Here is a 27,134-nt window from a genome sequence, read left to right as displayed (position 1 = left end):
TTATCTCTCCATGCTTCAGGCTCTCTGCCTTTATTCTTGATGAAGGGCTTTTGCCCAAAACGTCAATTTTACTGCTCCTCGGATGCTTCCTGAACTGCTGTGCTCTTCCAGCACCACTAATCCAGAATCTGGTTTCCAGCATCTGCAGTCATTGTTTTTACCTATGAACTGTCAACTATTTACTAGCTAAAAGTCTAACCCAACATTTTACAACTCCAAGGAGAAAGTGAGGACTGCAGATGCTGGAGATCAGAGCTGAAAAATGTGTTGCTGGAAAAACACAGCAGGTCAGGCCGCATCCAAGGAGCAGGAGAATCGACATTTTGGGCATAAGCCCTTCTTCAGGAATGAATTTTACAACTAACTCCTTCTGGTGTCAGCCCATCTGTAACCAAACTCCCTCACTGCTTGAACAAAACAGGGTTGACACCACTTACAATACCAGTTTGTTTCTGACAGAAATACCTTTCTGGCTTCTCTGCTTCCTAAGTCATCATCCTGTAACTTCATCTGCCACACTGCATCTATCCCCAAATTAATCACCATTTTAAAAGGTCTGGAGAAATCAGGGACAGCTCATTTAGTTATTAAAATTTCCTTCTGCTTCTCCAATGCTGCCTGGTTGTACCACTTTTGCTTTTTCTTTAATAAATGTGTGAAAGGTACAGATATTGTGCTGAAGTTAAGCACACATTTTAGTTAAAACCTACACATTCCTAAAAGTTTTGATTCATAAGCCTTTGCATTGTAGCTAGGTGATTGTGACATTATCCAACATTGTTATAACCCAAGTGGTGTGAAAAAAGCAGATATTTCTTTAGCTCTTGACATAAACTCACCAGCGCTCCTTCAATAGATCCATCATAGAAAGAAATGAAGCACTACCAACCCTATCAATTTAGTCTTCCAACCATGAATCTTTTTACTGCATTTGCCTTTCTATACAGAGTCTAGATGATCCATTAAGATTAGAAACTAACTCTACCAGTGTCCTTCTGCTGCTTTGATTAGGTTCAATCACGTGATTTTCCAGCATGTTTTGACTCTCTTTCCACTTGAGATTGACTTTCTAGGCTTAACCAATAAGCATGCTGTTTTATCAATCTTTGCTCTCCCAATGCAGTACACCTCGGTTATCTCCAGAGATTACCTTATATTTTTTAAAGACCCTCCCATTATCCTTCTTGCTAATATGGGAAAACAGTGTCCAACAGTCCCAGTATTTGTGTTGGCTAATTGAATAAGAGGAGGTTCTTTTGAGAACTGTCTACCTCAGTCTCATAGTCTCTGTCAAGTTCCTGCTTGTTCTCTTCCCTGTAATGATACCTTTACAATATGTTTATATGATATAAATACTCCTGATCATAATGAAGAATCAGTTATCAGGTATCACTAATCCTCTTAACTACTTTATATGGTAGCCATGATGTGGAGGTGCCGGTGTTAGATTGGGGTGGACAAAGTTAAAAATCAGACACACCAGGAGCAGTTGGACTATAACCTGGTGTTGTGTGAATTTTTTACTTTATATGGAACACTGAATTTCACTTTTAGCGGTTCACGTTGTAAAGGCAGCAATACCAACACTTTATCTCCCACTTGAAACATTCTAGTTACTGAATTTGCCCATTTTTTTTTCATTTGAAACTTTCAAATCTTCTTGTGCTATCTTATATTGCTCCTGTGATACCAGAACATGACCAAACAATCCAACATGAGGTTTCGTAGTTTTGATTCAAGAACATCTCCTTAATTAATTTTAATGGTCCTCTAATCTAATGACAAGAGATCAATTCAAATGGACTAAACCCAATCGATTCATTTGGGGAATCTCTGGTAGCAAATAGGAAAAACTATAATCCTTTGGGTCAATCCTGTGGATATTCCTGACAGTATGCGATAATCATGATTTTGCGTTTGATGATAGCCCGTCAAAGCTCCCTCCGTTTACAGATGATACACCATTAATTTTTTGAATATCCAAACTGCTAATGATCTCCTTGAAAACTTTAGATATACAGTTAGAACCCTAATCAGGCTGTATTTCAATTGGAGATTCATAATGAGTAAAATCGATTTAACTTTTCTACTACTAGTTGTAATTGTCCTTAAGGGATTAGCTTCTGGATAACTTAAATGAATAGTTCTTCCATAAACGAATAATCCACAGTTGTTGGTTCAATTACGTATTGAGCTTTCCTACTGCCTGACTTACTTTTTATCGAACTGCACTATGTCTTCATGAAGGGTTGGCTGTGGGGGCGGGGGTGTTGTTGGGGATAAATTCTAAGCAAAATGTGGGCCAGAGATCATTCTTTGAAGTTGTGGAATGCAATAATCAGTCCTGGAGAAGAAAGTGCCTATGTCAAAAATGTTACTCAGTTTCATTAATGTATTTTATACACAGGTGTCTACGTACGAGGCCTCTTTATAGATGGAGCACGCTGGGATAGAAGTCTTAAAAAACTGGCAGAATCATATCCCAAAATTCTCTATGATACAATGCCTGTTGTAAGTAGCATCTGTTTTATTAATGCAAGTGCGCTATCTTATATGGCTCCTTTAAAACCAGAACATGGCCAAATAATCCAACATTGAGGTTTTGTAGTTTTGGTTCAAGAACATCTCCCTAATTTATTTTAATGGTCCTCTAATGGCCAGGGATCAATTCAAATGGACTAAACCCAGTAGATATTTGTAGTTTTGTTTCTAAATACAGAGGATCTAAAAAAGTTTTATCTTAGTATCCTGCCTTTCCATTGTTCTCGTGCCTTTCCGGATTTAATTGCCTATCAGACTTTTGGAAGCTTTCAAATATTCTGTTGCTAATGAGGGATTAACATCATACAGGCAACACAGTGGCTCAGTGGTTACCACTACTGCCTCACAGCAGCAGGGATTTGGGTTTGATTTCCTCCTCGGGCGACTGTGTGGAGTTTGCACATTCTCCCAATGTCTGCGTGGGTTTCCTCCAGGTGCTCCCACAATCCAAAGATGTGCAGGTTAGGTGAATTGGCTATGCTAAATTGCCTATAGTGTTAGGTGCATTAGTCAGGGGTAAATGTAGGGAAATGGGTCTGGGTGGGTTACTCTTCGGAGGGTCGGTGTGAACTTGTTGGGCCAAAAGGCCTGTTTCCATGCTGTAGGGATTCTTATCTACTCATGCAGGACAAGAGGCTGTTTGATTCATATGCATGTTCTGCCTCTGTAAACGCTTTTCAATTATTTCCTTCTCATTTAAATTATTTTCTTCTCTTTTCCTCTCACCAACTTTTTTTTCCAAGTCCAACTCCATTTTTAAAAAAAAACTGTTCTATTTGCTATCTTTTTTTTCCAGATAGTGATTTATATTCAACAAATCACTTTTTTTTACAAAATCCCAGGTTATCTGTCAGTTTTTTTTAAAATTTGTGTCCTTTGGTTATACTCTATCCATGGAAACAGTTTCTCTTGATCTTTTCTGACAACATTTCTCAATATTTGAAGTTTCTAAATCTTCTCCTTATATGGTCTCTGCTTCATGAGTATAACCACAGCTTCTATGATTATCATAATTAAAGTTTCTCACTCTGATAGGAGTCTGGCCAATATTCTTTATACCCTCTTCACAGCTTTGCTGTCCTTCCTGTGGTGTTTCAATTCGAAGCACCAAATTCTAGTTGAGACTTAACCAGTGCCTTAAAGCAAGGATTTTTTTTCTTAAAAAACCAGGTTTATCAATTCGTCCTACTACCTTCAAAATCTATCTAAATCCCAAGTTTCTTTATGTTCCTGCATCATCTTTAAAACTACACCATTTAAGTTGCCTATTCTCATTCTTCCTTCAAAAATTCATCACTGCACTTGAAATTAGGACTTCCTAAAGAGGGGTTTGTGATCTTGTGAACCCAATGTAGATACCTAACCCCTGAACCAAAGATAGTAATGAATGCAAGGTGGGCTATAAACTCTGTTATAATCTCAGGTTTAAATTTAACAGATCTAAAATCAATTTGCATGCCATTGACATGTAAATGAATTTCCTAACAGCATTGGGTCAAAATCCCTTCCTAATGGCATTGTGGGTTAACCTACAGCAGGTGGACTGCAGCAGTTCAAGAAGGCAGCTCACCAACACCTTCTCAAGATCAACTTAGGGGCGAGCAATAAATGCTGTCCAGCCAGTCACGCCCATATGCCACAAATGAATTTAAGATATCCTGTAAAATTTTGCTCTATTTTTTAGACATTTAAAATGGTCCTAGACTTTCCAATCATTGCAAATAGATTTTCTATTAACCTTATCGTTCTTATTGCTCTTGGCAACCCTCTTTTGATCAAATGTAAACAAATCTTGCTGATTTTAATATTCTGAGCAAGTTTTTTTTCCAGAATTATTTTTGTAGCCCGATTTGGTATCCTTAGCTGTTGTCTGCAATTTTGTAGTTGCCAAAATCTGCTCCTTTTTATATTTTTTCTTTCAGACAATTTTCTTTTGTTGTCCCTGATCATTTTATTATTAAGGGCTGTTTGTTTCACAAGTAGAAATCTTGAATATTAGCGGGATAAACTGGTGGTATGTCACATGATATTTTTGAACACTTCCACTAACATACAAAGTTAACAATCACACAACACCAGGTTATAGTCCAACAGGTTTAATTGGAAGCACACTAGCTTTCGGAGCGACGCTCCTTCATCAGGTGATTGTGATGTGTCAGGGACAATCACCTGATGAAGGAGCGTCATTCCGAAAGCTAGTGTGCTTCCAATTAAACCTGTTGGACTATAACCTGGTGTTCTGTGATTTTTAACTCTGTACACCCCAGTCCAACACCGGCATCTCCGAATCATGACTAACATACAAGTTTGACTATTTACAAATCTGCAGAGTTTAACAGGTGACATTTTGTCTCCTCCCATTTAAGTCAGCTTGTCCAGAATCTTAGTAGTTGTTTTATATTTCTACCTTTCAAATATAAGGTTGAACTCAATTATAAGCAATGAGCCAGATTTAATTAAATTTAATAGAAAGGAAGACGATGGTATAGTTATAATGTCACCGGATTAGGAATCTGAAATCCAAGGGTTTGAATCCCACCATAGCAGATGGTGAATTTGAATTTATTAAGGATCTGGAATTAAAACTAGCCTAATGGCAGCCATGTAATCACTGTTGATTAGTAATCCAGATAGGTTTTTACAATAACGTCCTTTTAAAAAAGGAAATGTTACCCTTGCCTGTTTAACCTACACTGACTCCAGACCCAAATGGGCACAAAATACCAACTGAGCATGCCCCATGAATAATTTTTTAAAAAAATAGCCATTTCTCTTCTTGCCTCTAGGACATTGTTACTGAGAGCTATTTCGTCAAGAATAATTGTAGTATCCAATTATTTTTGCTTTCCTTTGACAGCTGTGGCTAAAACCTTGTAAGAAGTCAGAAATCTCTCCACATCCTGTTTACATTGCTCCAGTTTACAAGACCAGTGAGAGAAGGGGAACATTGTCCACAACTGGACACTCTACTAACTTTGTGATTGCAATGCGTATCCCTTCTGACCAGCCTCCTGAACACTGGATTGGACGTGGTGTAGCTCTACTCTGTCAGCTTAATTCGTAATGATTTTGGTGCAATTTTTTACAGCTTATGCTTACTAACAAATACAATGCTTAAACCTCATTTTATATTTTGGCATAAGTCTTGCTGGTAGAAGGTTTCATAAAATACCTGCCTCAAATGTGTAATAATCAGGATTTTAAGAATTACTTACTTCTATTCCTCAAACCTTTACTTCTGATTAATCAATTTTGTTGGTATGATTCCTACAGAAATTTTACAAGTTTTTTTTGTGTGCCTGTAAATCCATCTGTCATTATAGACATATTGAAATGCAAAGACTGTTGCAGAATCAATACAATAAAACCATAGTTTTGCATTGTCAGGAATTTATTAAGTAAAACTTGAAAGAGCCATTTATTTCATACATTAGCATTAGACTTAAAACATCAAAACTTATTATGTGATAAACAAAATGATTTTTAATTTCACTTGTGACAAACACCAAGTCTATGGTACCTTAACACTGAAACTTTTCACCTAAATGTCAAAATTAACTGGTTAGGATCCATAATCTTTGGCTTTATTAATGACTTATTATGCTGATTAACACGCACAAGAATCACAGGTTCCACTAACTCACATTTATCATATTTTGGCCAGTTGCACTTGATCACATATGATCTATTACATTGATTTATACAGTGACAAAATGGAAATGTCACATAGTGACAGGCTAATAAGGGCTTACAAAAATCAACTCCAAACTAATACAAAGAACAAGCAATCTAGCTGCTCACTGAGAACAGCAAACATGGTTCTGAGGTATTATAATGGAAGAAGGAATGTTAAAGGTAAAAACAAATTCAATGGACAATGTCTACAATCATGAAATAACACCATTTTCAAAAGTAAATTGAAATCTGCTCATTTGTTTATGTGTGACACTGAAGATATGATCTCACAAAAACAGCACCATGAATCCAGATGGCATTACAGTTGGTGAGTGCCATCCATAAATAAACACCTGACACAATGCATGCGAAAAGTATTCTAAACAGTTGTTACAACTACATCACTTATCCTGATCTAATTGTGCTAAATACTTATTCAAGCATTGATTTCGTCGTCTTCACAGACATAAAAAATGTAATTACTTAAGTTTCCATACTGAACCACGGAGGTAACCGTGCGTCAAACCAACGAACAAACAGCAGTTGCTGTGAAAAGTAATCTACTGTCCTAACAAATATGTCACAATTTGCTTTACAAAGTTAAGTACCACCGAATAAGGCAAACAAGACCATATATTATCACCAAAACTGTCAGAAGTGGATTTTGATTTGATCCTCAAAAATGGCAATTAGCAGCATAATGGCGAAGCCACAGAGCATCCCAGCATTCTGTAGAGCAAAGTGCCCAAACTTAGCTTGAATATGGTTATCTGTAGGACGGTGGAGCATTTCTGGTAACTAGAAAAGGGAAAGAAAACCTAATTAGGGCTCAATCTGCAATTAACTGTTTTAGGCATCTGCCCTTTCATTGTAAATCAATTTAAAGCTTTCCATAAATTGTGACATATAACTAGACCTAAAAGATGACCCTATGTTTGAACGGCAAAATGCATTTGTAGGCATATAACTTGATCCCCATTTGTCAACAAGTATATTTAGGCCTATACTTTTTTTAGATTAGATTACAGATTTAGATTTAGATTACATTACAGTGTGGAAACAGGCCCTTCGGCCCAACAAGTCCACACCGACCCGCCGAAGCGCAACCCACCCATTCCCCTACATTTACCCCTTACCTAACACTACGAGCAATTTAGCATGGCCAATTCACCTGACCTGCACATCTTTGGACTGTGGGAGGAAACCGGAGCACCCGGAGGAAACCCACGCAGACACGGGGAGAACGTGCAAACTCCACACAGTCAGTCACCTGAGGTGGGAATTGGACCCGGGTCTCTGGCGCTGTGAGGCAGCAGTGCTAACCACTGTGCCACCGTGCCGCCCGAAGTCAGAAGTCACGGTAATGAACATTATTTTTCCCAATCAACATTTATCAAATCGCCATATGATTTTAAAAATGTATTAAGATAACAAAAATCAAATCCAATTAAGTTTTTTTACATGGTATTATTTGAGTCTACTATTCATCATCTTGGGGCTCAGTGGGTTAGCAGTACTGCCTCAGTGCCAGGGACCTGGGTTCAATTCAAGCTTTAGGTGACTGTTAATGTTGAAGTTGCACATTGTCCCATGTTTACATGTTTCCTTTGGGTGCTCCAATTTCTTCCCACAGTCCAAAGATGAGCAGGCTAGGTGGATTAGCTATGGAAAATACAGGGTTACAGGGATAGGATAGGAGTGGTGGGTCTGGGTGGGATGCTGTTTGGAGGGGTGGTGTAGATTCGATGGGCTGAATGGCCTGCTTTCAAACCGTAGGGATTCTATGGTTCTACGTTGCGATTTTTGAGAAGATTTACAGCTCAGGTTGAGGTTCAGGTTGTAAGTTTGCTCACTGAGCTGGAAGGTTTGTTTACAGACGTTTACAGACGGATGCTAGGTAACATCATCCGCTGGAGCACTGGTGTTCTGTCCTGCTTTCTATTTATATGTCTTGTTAAGGTGGATCATTTCCGGTTGTTTTTCTCAGAGGTTGGTAAATGGGGTCCAAATCAATGTGTTTATTCATCGAGTTCCAGTTTGAATGCCAGGCCTCTAGGAATTCCCGTGCATGTCTCTATTTAGCCTGTCCTAGGATGGATGTGTTGCCCCAGTCAAAGTAGTGCCCTTCTTGGTCAAAATGTATGGATATTAGTGATAGTGGATCATTTCTTTTAGTGGCTAGTTGGTGTTATGTATCCTCGTGGCTAATTTTTTGCTTGTCTGTCCAATGTAATGTTTGTTACAGTCCTCGCAGGGTATTTTGTAAATGGCATTTGTTTTGCTGGTTGTTGGTATAGGATCCTTTTGGTTCATCAGTAGCTGTTTCAGTGTTTCGGTAGGTTTGTAGGCTACCATGATGCCAAGGGTTTGGAGTAGTCTGATAGTCATCTCCGAGATGTCTTTGATGTATGGTACTGTGGCTAGAGTTTCTGGGCGTGTTGTGTCTACTTGTTTGGGTTTGTTGTTTGAGAATTGGCAGACTGTGTTGTCGGGTATCTGTTGTTCTTGAATACGCTGTATAGGTATTTTTTTTTATGTAACAACCCTATACACATCAATTAACATCAGCCTAGCCTGACCTCACTACTAGACGAACCAAGGACACAAACACCAGACAGCACCAACTGCATCAGCAAGGACAACATTATCAAGCTTGTAGGCCTGTGCCTCTCTACCCACTTCATCTTCAATGACAAGACTGACAAACAAATCAACAGGACACCCATGGGATCACCAATATCAGGCTTCTTAGCAGAAGCAGTAATGCAGAGACTTGAACGAACAGCCCTCCCCACGATCCAAACCAAACTTTAGGTCCGTTACGTGGATGACACCTTTGTCATCAGAGAACGGAACAAATTAGAGGAAACCTACAACATCATCAGCAACATGCTTACTGGCATAAATTTCACAAAAGAGGAGGTGAACAACAACATACATTCCCTCCCCCCCCCACCATATTCCTAGATACCACTGTGGAACAAACAGTTAATGGAGAGCTGCAGACCAACGTCTACAGGAAAGCAGCACACAAAGACCAGATACTTAAGTACACAAGTAATCAGCCCAACACCCACAAATGGACCTGCATCAGGACATTATTTAAACAGGTCACCACACACTGCAGCACTCAGAAACAACGAGCGTTAGAAGAAAAATACTTATTGCAACAAACACTACATCAGACATATAGGGAGGAAACTAGCCACCAGGATACATGGACGCCAACCACCAAAAGACATGACCCACTATCACGAGTATCCTTACATACAGACCAAGAAGGACACCACTTTGACTGGGACAACACATTCATCCTAGGGGAAAGTGAGGACTGCAGATGCTGGAGATCAGAGCTGAAAAATGTGTTGCTGGAAAAGCGCAGCATCCTGCTCCTTGGATGCTGCCTGACCTGCTGCGAAATAAAAAGATCCTCCTGCTCCTTGGATGCTGCCTGACCTGCTGCGCTTCTCCAGCAACACATTTTTCACATCCATCCTAGGACAGGTTAAACAAAGACATGCACAAGAATTCCTAGAGGTCTGGCATTCAAACTTCATGAATAAACACATTGATTTGGACCTCATTTACCAACCTCTGAGTAAAAGAACTGGAAATGACATCATCCACCTTAACAGATCAATACACATAAATAGAAAGCAGGACAGAACACCAGCACTTCACCAGAGGCTCACGGATGATGTTACCTAGCATGGTGACAAAACATCTGAAAATAAACCTTCCAGCTCAGGGAGCAAACTTACATCATGATCCTATGTTATCTGAACAGGACCCAAAAGCTTCAAGAAAAAACAAATTCTATAATAGCCCACAAATTTTCTATCTAGCTGTCATTACTGAGTTGTGCAACTCAGGCATATTGGTTATTGGTTTCAAAAATGTCTTCACTTGGAAAGCAAAGTTTTTGGGAGAGAAATGAAGATGTCCCGTAGAATTATTTTTCCAAAGGGGACCTTCAATTGCAACAAAGGCTTATAGCTCTGAGCAATAGACTTGTGGGGAGAGAATTGTGGGTGGCACAGTGGTTAGCACTTCTGCCTCACAGCGCCAGAGACCCGGGTTCAATTCCCACCTCAGGCGAATGACTGTGTGGAGTTTGCAAATTCTCCCCGTGTCTGCATGGGTTTCCTCCGGGTGCTCCGGTTTCCTCCCACAGTCCAAAAATGTGCAGGTTAGGTGAATTGGCCACGCTAAATTGCCCGTAGTGTTAGATGCAGGGGTAAATGTAGGGGTATGGGTATGGGTGGGTTGTGCTTCGGCGGATCGGTGTGGACTTGTTGGGCTGAAGGGCCTGTTTCCACACTAAGTAATCTAATCTAATCTAAATTCCTACTGCCTACTTGAAGCAGTTGGGATTGTGGGGTGGGGGGTGGGATTGTGGGGGGGGGGAATTTTCATCCAGCACACCAACTACCATCGTATTTTTTAGTTTGGGGTTATTTATTCATGTAGGGTCCCCACCCACAAGAGAAATGTGAACGATGATACTACCTACAAAATGGAAGTCAAATTTAAAAGCAGAGCAGCTTCAAGATCTGATTGCAGCCTTAACCTTAAAAGGCCAGTGCTTGCAATTTAAGAAAGTCGGAGTTGTTTATTGTCAGGTCCATTATCTCTCTCTGAAGGAACAGATAATGTTCTGCTACTGCCCTGGAAACAATTGCAATTCTTCTTTCTTTGAGGTCCCTTGTGTCAGCAGTGAAAGTTAGTGAAAATCAGCTGCAGTTCAAGGATATCCCTCTCGTAACCATCACCCATATAATTTACAAGTGGCAGAGTTGTGAATTTATAGCCATTGTCCTTCTCAACTCGAAAAATTCAAAAAGAAAATTAACACACACAAATGCGAAGTGAACATTTTTGCTTTGGAGAACTTTCATTCAGGTTTGCTAACAATCTACTTGCATTATTGCAAATGACTACATTAATGTAAGTAGATGTTTAAGTCCACTTCTCTGCACTGTTTATTTTAGTGCAACTCAATTTGTACATAATGAGAGAGAACTTAGTGAGTAGTGGTAAATTTGCAAGAAAAAAGGAATTGTTGAAAACAAAGTTGGTCATTTCACGCATCCAAACGTGAAGGAAGTACACTGATGAAGGAGGGGCAAGATTCAGAACTATTACCTGCTTCTTCATTATTATGCATACCCAGATTTTCAAGTTTATTGAGGTTATTGACTTGCTGCAGAAAAAATTAATACCAGCAAACTAATGTTTAAATATTCGCTTGGATGCTTTTAAGTAATATATTAAAAGATTTACTTTTTGAAAGGCTTCACAAAGAAATTTTGCAAGCTAATTTAAAATTAGGTTCAATTTAATCAATTAAGATTGGACTTCTAAAAAGCAAATTTGTTTGATAAATAATGTCCAAGCTATTACTCACCATATCCACCAATGCCACGTAGAGGAACATGCCCGCAGTGATAGCAAAGATCCACTGGGTTAAGTTATGAGTATACTGTCCCACAGCTATACCTATTACTACACCAACATATGCAAGCAGAGCTGACAAGAGGTTATAAACAATGGCCTGTTTCACAGACATTCCAGCATTAATCAGAACAGCAAAATCACCTAGAGAGATGAAAGAGAATTATTAAGTCACAAAGTTATATGATCCCCTTTTGAATTTTAATGTTTTTAATATTCTATGTTATTTAAATGAAACATCTTGTGTCATTTACTCAACCAATTTTGAAACAGTCATACAAATTAACTGTCTAATTACTGATGCAAAATTCTTTTAATTCTTCTTTGTCCAGCTTGTACAAAATAATTCCATCAACAGAAAAGATTTCTTGACATATACTTTTTGCTTTGGAAGACAATCAAAGACCAGAGATGACATTGGAGGTGGGCTGCTTCAAAGGCATTACTCTGAGACTTTGGCCAAGTTTTATGAAGGGATGTTAGGACTGCTTTACACTCACCCCCATGTCCCCAATGTGCCACATCATAACCTATAACACTTTAACCACAGTAGGGACAGTTGTATTCATACCAGCATTTAAAATAGATGGCCAGACATCTATTTATCTAGATGGTCTTATAATGAATGCTTTGTCACTCCAAGAATGGCTAATGCACTTAGACCCAGCAGGGCAACACTGACACAACTTGTAGGGTATCTTTGCTATCATTGCACGCATGTTCCTCTACGTGGCATTGGTGGATATGGTGAGTAATAGCTTGGACATTGTCTGTAGATAGTGGATACTGGGAGAATGGATTTGAGGGTGTATAGGTGGCATGGGAAATGAGAGGTTATGACTTCCTAGGTGGCAAGGACTTAAAGACACAGGATTAATTATTACAATTGAAGCAATTTTCTTCCCAATAAACAGAGGCTACAGGAATAGTACCAGAAGATGCTGTTCCCTTGTTCAAGAAGGGGAGTAGAGACAACCCTGGTAATTATAGACCAGTGACCCTTACTTCAGTTGTGGGTGGAAAAGTGTTGGAAAAGGTTATAAGAGATAGGATTTATAATCAGCTCAATAGGAATAGGCTGATTAGGGATCGTCAACACGATTTTGTGAAAGGTAGGTCATGCCTCACAAACCTTACTGAGTTCTTTGTGAAGGTGACCAAACAGGTGATGAGGGTAAAGCGGTTGATGTGGTGTAAATGGATTTCAGTAAGGCAGTTGATAAGATTCCCCATTGTAGGCTAGTGCACAAAATATGGAGGCATGGAATTGAAGGCGATTTAGCGGTTTGGATCAAAAAGGATCTGTTTTGGGTCCACTGCTGTTTGTCATTTTTATAAATGACCTGGATGAGGACCTGGAAGTAAGGTTGGTACAGTTGTGGATAGTGCCGAAGGATGTTGTAGGTTACAAAGGGACATAGAAAATCTGCAGAGCTGGGCTGAGAAGTGGCAAATGGAGTTTAATGCAAAAAATGAGTGAGGTGATTCACTTTGGAAGGAGTAACAGGAATGCAGAATACGGGACAAATGGTAAGATTCTTGGTAGTGTAAATGAGCAGAGAGATCTCGGTGTCCATGTACATAGATCCTTGAAAGTTCCTACCCTGGTTGATAGGGCTGTTAAGGCGGCATCCAGTGTGTTCGCTTTTATTAGTAGAGGGATTGAGTTTCGAAGCCATGAGGTCATGCTGCAAATGTAGAAAACCCGTGTGTGTAGTTCTGGTCACCGCATTATAGGAAGGATGTGGAAGCTTTGGAAAGGGTTCAGAGGAAATTTATTAGGATTTTGCCTGGTATGGAGGGAGGTCTTACAAAGAAAGGTTGAGGGACTTGAAGCTGTTTTCATTAGAGAGAAGAAGGTTGAGAGGTGACTTAATTGAGACATGTAAGATAATCAGAGGGTTAGATCGGGTGGACAGTGAGAGCCTTTTTCCAAGGATGGTGTTGGCTAGCATAAGGGGACATAGCTTCAAATTGAGGGGTGATAGATATAGGACAGATGTCAGAGGTATTTTCTTTACTCAGAGAGTAGTAGGGGCATGGAACACACTGTCTGCAATAGTTGTAAACTCGCCAACTTTACTGGTATTTAAAATGGTCATTGGATAGCCACAAGGATAAGAATGGAATAGTGTAGGTGAGATGGGCTTCAGATTGGTTTCACTGGCCGGCGCTACATCGAGAGCCGAAGTGCCAGTACTGCTCTGTAATGCTCTACAGGCAGATCGTTTAGTCTGCCAATTCATCATACAATGAACTCTGTGGTAGCCGAGGGCCCAACTTCAGAGGTGGCAGGCCTAACTGCATCCCTCTCATTTCTCCTCAGTGAAAATATGTTAGGCAGGGGCCTCCTTAACAGAGTTAAGTTATGGCTAAGATCCTCACTCTTCAAGCTCATCTCTTTGACTAACGTCAAGCCCATTTACATTGGCTAAATAAATATAAACAACAAATTTTTAACTATAGCACTAATTTCAACAGACAGATTCAGTAGAGCACTGTGATTTTCTTCATGCAAATCCAACACCTTATGCTCTCATACTGTCCTTAAGGTTGATGGTGACTAATTCATTTATTCCAGTGTATTGGAACCAAACTAAGCATTCATATATTCTAAACAGCAGTGCACAAAACAAATAGCAAGTGCATTTATCAGCAGCTATTAAGCAGCTATATAGCCCAGATTAATATATTGTTATGAAAATATTCATTTTGGGGTAAAGCATATATCACCACAGACAATGAAAAAAAAATAGTAGAATAAAGCCAACATTAATGTCACCTCTGCAAGATGATTCAGCTGAGATAACAGAGTCTCCATATTACAAACTATCATTGAACGTCTATACTTAAAGGACACAAATCCTCTAATGTAATTTTCAGAAATTCCCAATACTACTAAAACTTTAATTTACTTCTCCTTTTAGATTAACAAGGCTCTTTTATTGGTGTAAATGGTTTGACTAAAAAGGTTAACATTATATTTAGAGTAAACATGATGTTTGAACACAATCCTTTTAGTTACTCCCCATTTGTTAAACGTGGGAAAAGGATAATTTGAACACAGAAATACACCAGACTTCTTCCTGTGAAAGTTTATGTCTCCAATTGGGACCATCTGAAGCACATGGTCTGGCCATTTGTTTATTACTTAGTGCACACTCGGCCATGACAATGATCTCCATGCCTAAACTGATGCTTGAAGGAACTATGCAAGGCCACTGCAGGCTGGAAATGTTGCAGACAGATCCACTCTTTAGCGACACCTCCATAGAAAGGCATCCTGCAGGACTTACAGGGGAGAAAACATGTACTGTTTTTGATAGATGAATACAAAAAGCCATCTGATCCTGAGTAACCTGTACAGCCCAGACTTTGGTTGCTGTAGAGGTCAGTGCCTTTGGGTACATCAAGGAAGATTTCATCAATGACCTAGAAGGATGAATGATCTGCTCTACACTGGGAGGACATGTATCATTGTCTACTAAATGCATCATGCAACCATGAATAAAAGGAGCTACCGACACTGAGCAGCTCTTTAATCTTTCAACTCAACGAGGTGAATCTACACACGATAGCTTTTTGCAAAAGGCTTGAACGGGGCAAGTTCATGACCACAAAAGGCATCTTTGGGATGAATTTAGGCAGGATGGTGGTTTACCTAACCCTGCCACCTTCCCACCTCTACCAGAATTAGGTTCTGGATGAAAAAGTTGGGCAGAAACATCCATGGTCATCTTTTTTATCATGTCAATGAAGACCTTCAGTGACCAATTAAGGACAGTTTAAGGGCCTCAGCCATTGTTGCTGAGATTAACCCAGTGATAGGCAGACCTATTACCATGAAACGCTTGTGAAAACTGCTACAGCGCAGGTAGCTTATCACCTCAGTGAGTGGTGGCATCCCTCAATCAAAGGCAATGCCTGATCAAGTAATTGGACATTGCTAGAGGATTGGGCATAAGATTGTTGGCTGGGAGCCACCTCTGATTTCACTTTAAAGCCCCCTTTCCCTTGCACAAAAATTAATATGCTGGTTTGGCAAATAAATAGGAAGTCAAATGGAATGTAGTCTTTATTACAAAAGGGAGAAGAGAACAAAAGGAAGGGAGTCTTATTACAACTATATACAGCATTGGTGCTATATACAGCACATTCCTCTTTAAGTAAGGAAACCCAAACTAGCACAGTGCATGGTTTGGTCTCCTCACTTAAGGAGGAATGTGCTTGCATTGGAGGCAATTTAGAAAGATGACTAAAGCTGATTCTTGACATGAAGAGGTTGATTGATGAGAAAAGTTTGAGCAGATTTGGCCTTACGCTCATAAGAGAATCTAGAATTAGGGGGTTGCAGATTTTTTTTTCCTCCCAGTGGGTCTTCAATCTTTGTAATTCTCATTCAGAGAGAACAAGATGCTAGATTGTTGAACATGTTCAAGGTTTAGTTCAATATATTTTTGATCATCAAGGGCTTCAGGGGCAGGCAATGAAGTGGAGTCAAGGAGATAATCTTACGTTAAGTTGGAGAGTGTAATGTCATCAATTTTGATCCAAAAAAGACTATCTTCTAATTTGTGAGAAGCTAGGAAATGTGGATGAGAAGATGATTTAGGGTTCAAGTATATAAATAATTGAAAATGAGTGAACAGATACAAAGTGCTATCAAGCAGCACCTGCTCATCAATAACCTGCTCAGTGATGCCAGTTTGAGTTCTACTAGGACCACTCAGCTCCTGATCGTATTACAGCCTCAATTTAAACATGGACCAAAGAGCTTAATTCCAGAGGTGAGATGACAGTGATAACCCTTGACATCAAGGAGCCCTAGCAAAACTGGATTCGATGGAACAAAAACAGAAATTGCTGGAAAAGCTCAGCATTTACTGGGTGACTGCTTCACAGAATACCTATGTTCTATCCTGCAAAAAAAAACCCTGATAATTGCACAATTTTCAGCATCATTCACAACTCCTCAGATACTGAAGTGGTTCATGTTCAATTGCAACAAGATTTGGACAATATAACATTTGCACCACACAAATGCCATGCTTCGGCCATCTCCAATTACAGACAATCTAACCAACGCTCCTTGACATTCAACAGCGTTACCAACACTATCAACGTCCTGGGCATTACCATTGATCAGAAACTCTAATGACTCATCACATAAATACAGTGGCAACATGAGCAGCTCAGAGGCTAGGAATATTGCAGCAAATAATTTATGTCCTGACTCCCCAAAAGCCGGTCCACCAGGTACAAGGCACAAGTCAGGAATGTGATGGAATATTTTCCACATGCCTGCATGGGTGCAGTTCCAACAACATTCAAGAAGCTCGACACCATCCAGCCCGCGTGACTGGCACCACATTCTCAAAAATCCATTCATTCCACCACCGATGCTCAGTAGCAGCAGTGTGTATTTTCCACAAGATGCTCTGTAGAAATTCACCAAAGATTCTTAGATGAACCTTTCAAACCCACAACCACTTCCACCTGGAAGGACAAGGGCAGCAGATGTATGGAAATACCACCACCTGCAAGTTCCCCTCCAAATCACTCACCATCCTGACTTGGAAATATGTCACCACTCCTTCACTATCGCTGGGTCAAAATACAGGCAGCTCAGATGGAAGAGCTCCAGTAGGCCATTTGGCCCTTCGAGCTAGCTCTGCCATTCAGCACGATCATAGTTTATCATCCATCTCAATAGCCTGTTTCCGCTTCCCCTAATATGCTTTGATTTCTTTAGTCCTAAGTTCTACATCCAACTCCTTCTTAAAATTACACAATGTTTTGGACATTGCCTTTTGTGGTAGTGAATTCCACAGGCTCATCACTGTTTGGATGAAAGTTCACATCTCAATTCTAAATGATTTACTCTCTATCCTTAAACTGTGACCCCTGGTTCTGCACTCCACTGCCATCGAGAAAATCATTCTTGCAACTAGCCTGTGTTGTGAAGGTGTAGGCATGTACTGTACCTTTAAGAGAGAGGAAATTGGCAAGGCCTTAGAGAAGCACATAGTGTGGTGAACAATTTAAGAATGCAACATTTGGTTGAAACAAATAGCTGGAGTTGTGTTGCCATGAAACAAAAACAAATTCACATTTGGACAGTTTAAATTCTGCCTCAGATACCAAAATCCAATTGAATTTGAATTTCACTGATTGGATTGACATTAAACCAATGAAATGAGCTAATGTTTTGGGGTATAAAATCAGACATTTAGGGGGAAGAACAGCAATAAGCACCAACAAATAGTCTGCTGGCTGGATAACTCTCTGCAAGGTACCTGTCTATAAGAAATTTGTGCAGAAGAACACCAAAATTGACCTAGAGGAATCTACAGAGAAAGTTCGACAACTGAAGACTCTAGCTGGTTTTGAAATTGATTTTGCTGTAAATGTAAGAGGGAATTTATTTGACCTGTTTTATATTCTCTGTTGGACTTAAAGAATAAAATTGCTAATTTTTACTTTAAATAGTGACCTCAGAGTTCTTTTACCTCTTGAAACGTAACAGATAAGCTTCTGTGTGTTGGGCTTAAATTAGCAGAGGGGTTTACACCATGTCATAACACCTGTCTGGTTCTGTTTAGGCTTCTGTGAGGTTCCCCTCTCCCATTCTTCTGAACTCTAGCAAATATAATCTTAATGGATTCATTCTCTCCTCATTTCATATCACATTTGTCCTTTTCATTTCTGATGGCAGCCGTTGCTTGTGATTTTACTTTCTCATTTACCACTCCACTAGAGATATCATCTTTCTTTACTTGGCTCCTCACGGGCGGCACAGTGGGCGGCACGGTGGTTAGCACTGCTGCCTCACAGCGCCAGAGACCCGGGTTCAATTCCCACCTCAGGCGACTGACTGTGTGGAGTTTGCACATTCTCCCCGTGTCTGCGTGGGTTTCCTCCGGGTGCTCCGGTTTCCTCCCACAGTCCAAAGATGTGCAGGTCAGGTGAATTGGCCATGCTAAATTGCCCGTAGTGTTAGGTAAGGGGTAAATGTAGGGGTATGGGTGGGTTGAGCTTCGGCAGGGCGGTATGGACTTGTTGGGCCGAAGGGCCTGTTTCCACACTGTAAGTAATCTAATCTAATCATCTCTTTTGCCTTTCACTATCTACATCTTGTTATTTTATTTCTTAAGCTATGACAAACTTTGCCATTTGTCCTTAGTTCACTCATTCACTTTCCTTGCCTAAAATTGTAACTTCTCTAAATACTCTTCTGAAGAGTCACCAACCTGAAACATTAGACTGGATCTAGTGTTCTCTGCCAAAGTGTGGTTGTGGTTGTCTTCAGGGATGGCTAATCCCCACACCATTAGCAAGAAAGCCTGCTAGGTCAAACTCTAAACACCCGCTGAAGGGCTACCTAGCAGGCCTGCCCAGCCTGTCAGGAGCATTGACAGTGAAGGCTTTCTCTCCCAAAGCTGCTGGACAAAGTGGCAGGCACTGGGAGCTGGATAGCATTGCTGGCAGCTCCAACTGTGGCCATGAGTTGGACTGGCATGGTAGTTTTTTTTTGGAGGGTATTATTGCATGGGAGTCATGAGAAGTGAGTTAGTGTTATAGGCAGGGGGTAGCCTTTAGTGCCCACTGACTTGGACAATAGAGGCAATGCCACCCCATTCCAACCCTACTGGAAGGCAGGCCACCATGGTTTCTCCTGTCAGGCAGCCACTTTTCATGCCTACCAGGAAAGCAGGTAATTGGGCCAATGATCTCCTGACAGCCTTAAGTGAAAATTAATTGACCACTTAAGGAACTTAGTTGACTGGTAAAGATGGTCATGCATGGACTAAGGAAGGGAAGAGTAACTCGGCTGTACCAATCCACCTGATAATGACTTTCTCATCAGCTGCTTTGTCACCTCTAGGGAGAGAAAAATCCCACTCATTGCATCCATTTCTCTCTCAACGGATGTTGTCAGGTCTTCTGAGTATTTTCAGCATTATTCTGTTTCTTTGTTAGGCAAGGGTAATTCAGGGACATTCAACCAATGTAGTTAGTTGAAGACTTGAGGTGCAGATCAATTATGTTGTATTTGAAACATGGAATAGGCTTTACAGGCTTTATCATCTAAGCCTGTCTGAGGTGTGGAAACGAACTAAGGTGGAAATCATGAACAATCTGGTTTATCCAGAAGTCTTTGCATAGTGAAAGCACAAGTAATTAGCAAAATCTCCTCTTTGCAGTGTTCCAAGACTACACTTTGGAAAGAAAATAAATGGTAAGAAAATGGATAAAATGGTGTGACAATTTCTTGTTCCATATATTTTGGGATCATGGAAAGCACTACCAACTGAATAATTTAAAACCGCAGAATGAAGATTCATGACACATTGATTCACTTGATTAAGTTCTTCAATTCTGGTCTCCCTGCTATAGGAAGGATGTTGTGAAACTTGAAATGGTTCAGAAATGATTTCCAAAGACGATTCCAGGGTTGGAAGGTGTCCTCTAAAGGGAGAGGCTGAATAGGCGGAGGCTACTTTCCCTGGAGGGTTAGAGGCTGAAGTTCATGAGGGGCATGGAAAGGTTGAAAAGCCAAGATTCTTTCTCCAGAATAGGAGTCCAAAACTAGAAGGCATAGGTTTAAGGTGACAGGGGCAAAATTTAAAAAGGGACCTAAGGGGCAACTTCATCATGCAGAGGATGATGTATACAGTATATGGAGTGAGCTGCCAGATGAAATAGTGGAGATGGAAATGTGTTGCTGGAAAAGCGCAGCAGGTCAGGCAGCATCTAGGGGATGGAAATGTGTTCTCATCTCCAGCATCTGCAGACCTCACTTTCTCCTCAAAGATGAAATAGTGGAGGCTGGTACAATTACAACATTTAAAAGGCATCTGGATGGGTACATGAATAGAAAGATTACAGGGATTTGGACCAAATGCTGACAAATAGGACTAGATTAACTTAGGATATCTGGTAGGCATGGACAAGTTGGACCAAAAAATCTGTTTCCAATGCTGTACAGCTGTATGACCTTTGAATGATATTTTTATGATCTGTTAAGAAGTTAAAATGACTTTGCTAGAGTCCATGGAAGAGCACATTGCTCATAATCTGTGGACAAAATTAGCTTTACACCTTAGATTTATCATATCATTCTAAATCAAAATATGTGGAAGTGGCAGTACATGGAAAGGCAAATCTAGAAGAAACCAATGGGTCTGAAAATACAATTTAAACTTTAGAAGTCGCAGGAAGGCTAAAGTTCATCCCTTTGTTTTTTAAAAAATAGTTCTCTAACCTGTTGTGAATGATAAAATCCCAAAGAATGAGACTGGCAAACTCTGAGCTTCAATATAAAGTAGTAACAAAAATAGCTGTCATCTATTATAACTCAAGGTGAGAGCAGTCTGAAATTTGTCTGTGGAGGATATTGACAAACTAGTGCCAGTTTCTATAGTATCTTATGAGAAAGTGGGAGAACCTTCTACATTCAACACCATATTTGAATCTCAAAAGGAAATTCAACAATTGTTATGAATTATGTTTACAACATGAGGCTATTCATCTAAGTGTCTCTGATTACTCTTTATTAGAGCCAATAAAGACTGAACACCCTTCCCCACACTCTTCTCATAACTGCCATCATCTGTTTCAAATATTTATCCTATTTTCCCCGTTCACTATAAAGGCTCTTCTAATTTTATAAACCATTAAACTTTACCTTACATTTCCACCAGCAAGAGAAAGTTATGTATGTCTCTACTCATGATATTTTGGTTGGAAATCTATACTATATGAAGACTATGGCTTTAACTTCCTTCCCTCAAGGACCCAAAATTGCTTCTTAAATTTCTCAGAATATTGAAATTTGTTAGTCTGGCCTTGCTATTTTTGGTATGTAAATTCTGGCCAACTGTTCCTGTATTTAACATGTGAACTATGCAGTTTGATAGGAAGAAGAAAGGCGTTGATTATTTTCTCAACGGCAAAAGGCTTTGGAAGCCTGAAGGACAAAGGGACTTGGGAGTCGTGGTTTAGAATTCTCAACACTTAATATGCAGGTTCAGTTGGTAATTAGGAAGGTAAATGCAATGTTATCATTCTATTCAAAAGGTCTAGAATACAAGAACAGACATATGTTGCTGGGGCTATATAAGGTTCTGGTCAGATCATATTTGGAATGTTGGGAGCAGTTTTGGTTCCTGTATCTAAGAAAGGATATGCTGACCTTGGAGGGGGTCCAGAGGAGGTTCATAAGATCCCGGGGGTGAAGGGTTTGTCATGAGGAACGGTTGAGGACTCTGGGTCTGTACTCAATGGAGTTTCAACGGATGAGAGGGTCACTGAACTCGAAGCACTAACTTTGATTTTCTCTCCAGATGCTGCCAGATCTCCTTAGTTTTTCCGGCAATTTGATTTTGTTTGAGAAACATATTAGCCATGGTCCAATGGCAAAGCATTCTTTGGCCAAATAGCCTAATTCAGCTCCTATATCATGTGGTCCTATGCTCCCTCCACCTAAAAAAGTAAATGAAATGCTTAATCTCATGGTATTACACTTTATGCTAATGGAAGTCACAAAAAAAACTTACCTAGTTCATGAGGAAGCTCATGACAAAATACTGCGATGGAAGTGCTCAGCCCCCCGGTGATGGAAGCACTGAAAGAAGCTCCTGGAAGTTAAAACAAAGTCATATTAAATAATTTAAACTTCCTGCAACTGCATACCAATAAGAAGGAGAAATCCTAGTTAAGGAACACAAAATACATTAATATTAAACATTTCAACTTTAAAATCATTTGCTTCATTGGCTAGAAAGGGCTTTGGAACATCTGGATTTTGTGAAAAGTGCTCTGTAGCTATGTAGCTTTAATTTCAGTACATTCAGAAGTATAGCTGCAATTACTAGCCTCATTTTTAAAGACTTTTAGTCATAACATGCATGACATGAAACTTTCCCAATGCAAAGGGAGTTGTCAGAAGATAATATTGCTCAAAAACACAAACCGTTATTCATACTTTATTATACCATTTTTATAAATGCAACTTTCTGCTCAAACTTCCACAAATCTCATACACTGGAACTGTATGACTACAGCTGTCCCTTAGAAAGTACATGTTAAAATTAATTGGTTTATTTAGATAATGCATACACGCTTTAAAGTTTCATATGTCTACCAGCAGCTTATGGAATACATTTGAAATCTAGAGAAAGTGTTTTCTCGTAACTTCAGGTATGGAATACCTTACTATTAAGACCGAAATATTCTAATTTTCTTCCCCTAATTAGAGTTTCAGGTGCTCAATCTAATTGACTGCCAAAATAAAGCATATTACACAAATAGTGAAATTGACGACAATCAATCCAGAACATTCCACTTCCCTGCATGTTCTTGCTTGTAATCAGAAGAAGCAGATTTTCAAAAGGAAGAAGCTTTAATTAATATTAAAAACATTGAGCTGAATTTTCTAATGTGGGCAATGGTGAGTCAATTAGTGAAATATGGCTAGATTGGAACAATGAGATTCTGTGTTGAGAATAAAAGTCTGATTTTTCCATCTAAGGGTTGAATGGCAAGACAAACTTTGCTAGTCAGAGACAAGAAGCCCATTTGTTACCAAATCATTTTAAATGCAGCTTGTCATTCTCCCACATGGCAGATAGAAATTTGATGTTGACAATTTGACTTATAAAGTCAGTTTGGGTACATGGTGGCTTCATGGGCAGTGAATGCCTGCATCTCTCCATCTCTGGATGTGGGTATTGGATATGCTTCAGCCTCACCATATTATCATGGCACATCTATTTCACTTACAATACTCTTCACCATTTCAATACTGCATTTTGGAGACACCTTGTACTGTAATGCTGCTGCCAGGTTATTTTGTGTGCAGGTACAATCACCAAGCTCATGGCTCTTAGCATTTACTCACTTTGTGTTTACTTGTTGTTCACAGAATCTAGGCCATGCCTCATCTTGCATTTTTATGCTATGCTGCTTCATGCAGAACTTAAAGGCTCACAGTCCTTCTGTGACACTGTAGACACAAAGCCAGGCAGTATGTCACAGTTGTCAAGTGATCAGTTAAGGGGAGGGGGCTGACATGTTGTTGAATGGCACCATGCTGTGTATGTGACAAAAACACAATGTGCTTCAAACTCAGAGGGGAGTAGTCCTCAAGTCGGTGTTGACTGTCTTCAGTCAGGAAGTCTGACCACAGTAAGTCAAAGACATCATTCGATCACAGTCCAAGATCTTAGAAATTGCCAGGCAGCTGCTGGAGACATCTAGTATCAGGGAGTCCAAATCAGTGCATTCCAGGGAGTGGGCTATTGTCAGTCTTGCAGATCTCGCGCAACCAGTCTGGGGATTAGCAGCATATCAGTAATGGAGCTGCAGAGAGCATAGTCAGGGGTCTGGTTAATACTCAGTTGGGGCAGCCTCCCTAAATCAGTCAGGGGTTTTTTTTTTGGGAAGGGAAGGGTGGAAGAGGGAGTGGAGGGAGGTGGGCCATAGTCAGTTTAGGGGATCATTCACTGAAAGTCGAGGGAGTTATGAGAGGCCACTGCTACGGTGGGCAACTTGTAGTAGAATGCTGAGATGCAGAATGGGATAAACCTACAGCTAAGATAACATTCTCTCACACAGCTGATGAGGAAAAATATATTTACAAACATCTTACTGTATCTGCAATGAAGTCTCACCTATGCCTTCTACATACACACCAAGATCTTTTATTTTTCTTCCATCTCATTACATCCAGTCCTAGTGTCGTAGGTAGGGTATAGTGAACCTTCCCATACATTGGAACATTTAGCTTTGGTGTTTTAACCAAGTCATCACCCCCACACGAAATGTTTGTGGCTAATGGACCAGACATCCAGAAGGGTGTGCTGTTCAGAAGCAGGCTTGTCTTCCTCAACAGATGAGGTGAATTAGCCATGGTTAGATGCATTAGTCAGGGGTAAATGTAGGATAATAGGGTACCGTGCAGATATCTCTGGTGGACTCCTAAATCCGTTTTGCAAATGCTTCCAACAAACATACCTGCTGCTCCTGTGTCTTGTTTGTATATTTGAAGGAAGTTATTAATGACTGACAACATGGGGTCCTCTCTTGCCTCGGCCCGAGCAGGGACCTGGTCTCCAGCAGTTCTTTGAGTGCCAGTGACATGGGGTCTTTCTTCTATTGGCAGCTTTGAAGACATGACAGTGATATACTCACTAGCATATGCTCTCAGCTGTATTTTACCTGAAGTACCCAGCAAAGTATCAGTATCTGAGCTGGTGGAAGATGTGGGGACAGGCACAGGGTGCTTCCTCTGAAGAATCTGTGGCTCCCTCAGAGGTGGAGGAGAAGGCGACATCCTTAGGGGCTGATTACCATGCAGATGCCACCAGTCTCTGCAGCAGACAAGAAAGGGAATGATTGCAAGATGGGGTTAGAGGTTTGGCCACATTAAGAAAGCATTCATAATGGAGGTAACAGGAGAGCACTGTAGCCATTTAATCTTACTTGATTGCCAAAACACAAGAGGTCTTGGCATCACTGGATGATCAGCCATAGTCCTCTCCACTAAGGCAAGGATTGCCTTCTCAGAAGCAGTGAAGAGATGAAGGTCAGGATCCCCCCTTGCCTTGGCACTTTTTGCCCTATTGTGGGATGTTTTCTCCTGGAATAAGACAAAGGTAGGGATTAAATGAGGTGAAACTGCCTGGCATAGCTGTTAGTGTTGGTGTAGGCAGAGGTAAGATTGTGAGGTATTCTGGATTAATGAGAGGATATGACAGCTTAGTAGTTCCAGAATGGAGTGGGTTGGAAAGCAAGTGAGGAAAGATCCTGCATACAATAATGACCCAAGTGGCAGATCATAAGACGGTGGGAGGTGGGTATAATGGCACAGATAGAGAATAACAACAGAACAAAGAGGTAGCCCTTACCCTTGCAGAGTACAGGGAGGTCATTACCCTTCTACCTGCACTGCTGGACATTTCTCTGGACCATGGATATCATAATGACCCAAGTGGCAAATTCACACCAGGTTGGCAAGATCTGGTAGCGTGATCTCCTCGAACAGTCCTGACAAAAAAAGCCCTCTTCACTATACTATTCATCAGGACCCTCCAGGTTCCTGTAACCAATTTCGGGTGCCAACTTATCTCTGTTGGCTGTCTCTGGGCAATTCTTCTGACACTGCAAATGTTAAGGGCATTTCTTGTTTGGCAGCAAATTGGCTTGGTGTACGGCTAGGGTTTAAATATGAAATCCTGTAAGGTCCATGCAGTGATGATTATCTCCACTGCTAGTGAGCACAAGATAGCACCCCACAATGTCACAGAGGCTCGGTGTATACATAACAAGGTGAGCAATGTAAAATAGTGAGAGATAACTTGCCAGAGCTCACAGAGAGAAACCTGCTTTGAAACTCCGATATTGACTCTTAGTTGATTTATGGTAAAATTCAGCCCATGATTTTTGAAGTGGAATACATCCTACAAAGCACAAATTAATTCAGTACACAAAATTTAGTTAGCAATAATGCAAACTGGAATTTAGCTATGGTGATACAAAACAATCGACACTCTACAGAATTGTATTGAAGAAATTCAAGTTTTACAGAGATACAATTCAAATATTTAATCTGTGCTTTTAATGATTAAAGATATTAGCAAATTTTGTTAATTGTATTACTTCTAGACACTACTAAAGCTATCATGTATTTTTGATATTGCAATCAATTTCATTTTCTTACCTATTGCCAGGCCATCACTGAAGTTATGCATGCCATCTCCCATGATAACCATCCAAGCAATATTCGCTATTCCAGCATCTTGCATCTCTTTATTAGAATGGCAGTGGCCATGTGAATGATGCGAATGGTTTGAATGTTTTTTAGGTTTCACTTTAACATCATAGTTAGCAGCACAATAATCAATTTCACTTTGTGAGTCATGAATGTAAACAGACTTTAAATCAGGGGCAACAGATATCTTTGATGGGGATCCTAAGGTACCATCAAGGTCAGTAACCTGGGTTATATCATGTTGCTCACCAAAGCCATCCAGTTGGTCTGTTCCTAAAACCAGAAATTGATTAATTATTATATAGTGTACTTAACGTTTTGCTACCTATGCTACATTACTATATATTGATAAATAGTTCCATACAAAACCTCCCTCACAAAGATTTTCAATATCACCTTTTGAATCGACCATTTCCTTTTTACCACGGATATCCATTCTCTCCACATTTTTAGTCCTCACTAATTCATTTTGAGAGCAATTGTGTCTCCCATAAACAGAAGATCAATCAGTTTCCATTCAAGACAATTCCATCACTCTCGAATGTGCAGTGGTGGAAAAGCACAGCAGGTCAGGCAGCAACTGAGGAGCAGGAGAATCGATGTTTCGGGCATAAGGCCTTCACCTGGAATGAGGCTTGTGGGCTGGGGGAGCTGAGAGATAATTGGGAGGGGGGTTGGCGTTGGGAGGTAG

General features: G+C 40.1%; 2 protein-coding genes across 8 annotated transcripts in view; one reads left to right on the top strand and one right to left on the bottom strand.

The window, feature by feature from the left end:
- dnah7 (dynein, axonemal, heavy chain 7) overlaps window positions 1–5,935 on the top strand; it is a 414,399-nt gene extending 408,464 nt beyond the window's left edge. Inside the window, exons 63-64 of the mRNA XM_043692898.1 lie at window positions 2,408–2,511; window positions 5,399–5,935. Coding sequence (XP_043548833.1) covers window positions 2,408–2,511; window positions 5,399–5,605 — 311 coding nt within the window. The 3' untranslated portion in view covers window positions 5,606–5,935. The remainder of the gene's footprint in view (window positions 1–2,407; window positions 2,512–5,398) is intronic.
- A 783-nt stretch (window positions 5,936–6,718) lies between these two features.
- slc39a10 (solute carrier family 39 member 10) overlaps window positions 6,719–27,134 on the bottom strand; it is a 62,160-nt gene continuing 41,744 nt past the window's right edge. For 5 of the 7 annotated variants that reach the window (XM_043692894.1, XM_043692891.1, XM_043692893.1 and 2 more), the window contains exons 7-10: window positions 26,393–26,716; window positions 22,230–22,310; window positions 11,624–11,814; window positions 6,719–7,014 (exon numbers count right to left, since the gene is read on the bottom strand). In XM_043692894.1, coding sequence (XP_043548829.1) covers window positions 6,868–7,014; window positions 11,624–11,814; window positions 22,230–22,310; window positions 26,393–26,716 — 743 coding nt within the window. In that variant the 3' untranslated portion in view covers window positions 6,719–6,867. Of the gene's footprint in view, window positions 7,015–11,623; window positions 11,815–22,228; window positions 22,311–24,891; window positions 25,044–25,155; window positions 25,313–26,392; window positions 26,717–27,134 lie in introns of those variants that run through there. The other 2 variants (XR_006312068.1, XM_043692897.1) reach the window with 2 other exon arrangements.

The sequence above is a fragment of the Chiloscyllium plagiosum genome, chromosome 7 (genome assembly GCF_004010195.1).
Source record: "Chiloscyllium plagiosum isolate BGI_BamShark_2017 chromosome 7, ASM401019v2, whole genome shotgun sequence".
In the NCBI taxonomy this organism is placed as follows: Eukaryota; Metazoa; Chordata; class Chondrichthyes; order Orectolobiformes; family Hemiscylliidae; genus Chiloscyllium; species Chiloscyllium plagiosum.
The sequence above is the reverse complement of the archived record's forward strand: the minus strand, read 5'-3'. Positions and strand labels throughout refer to the sequence as shown.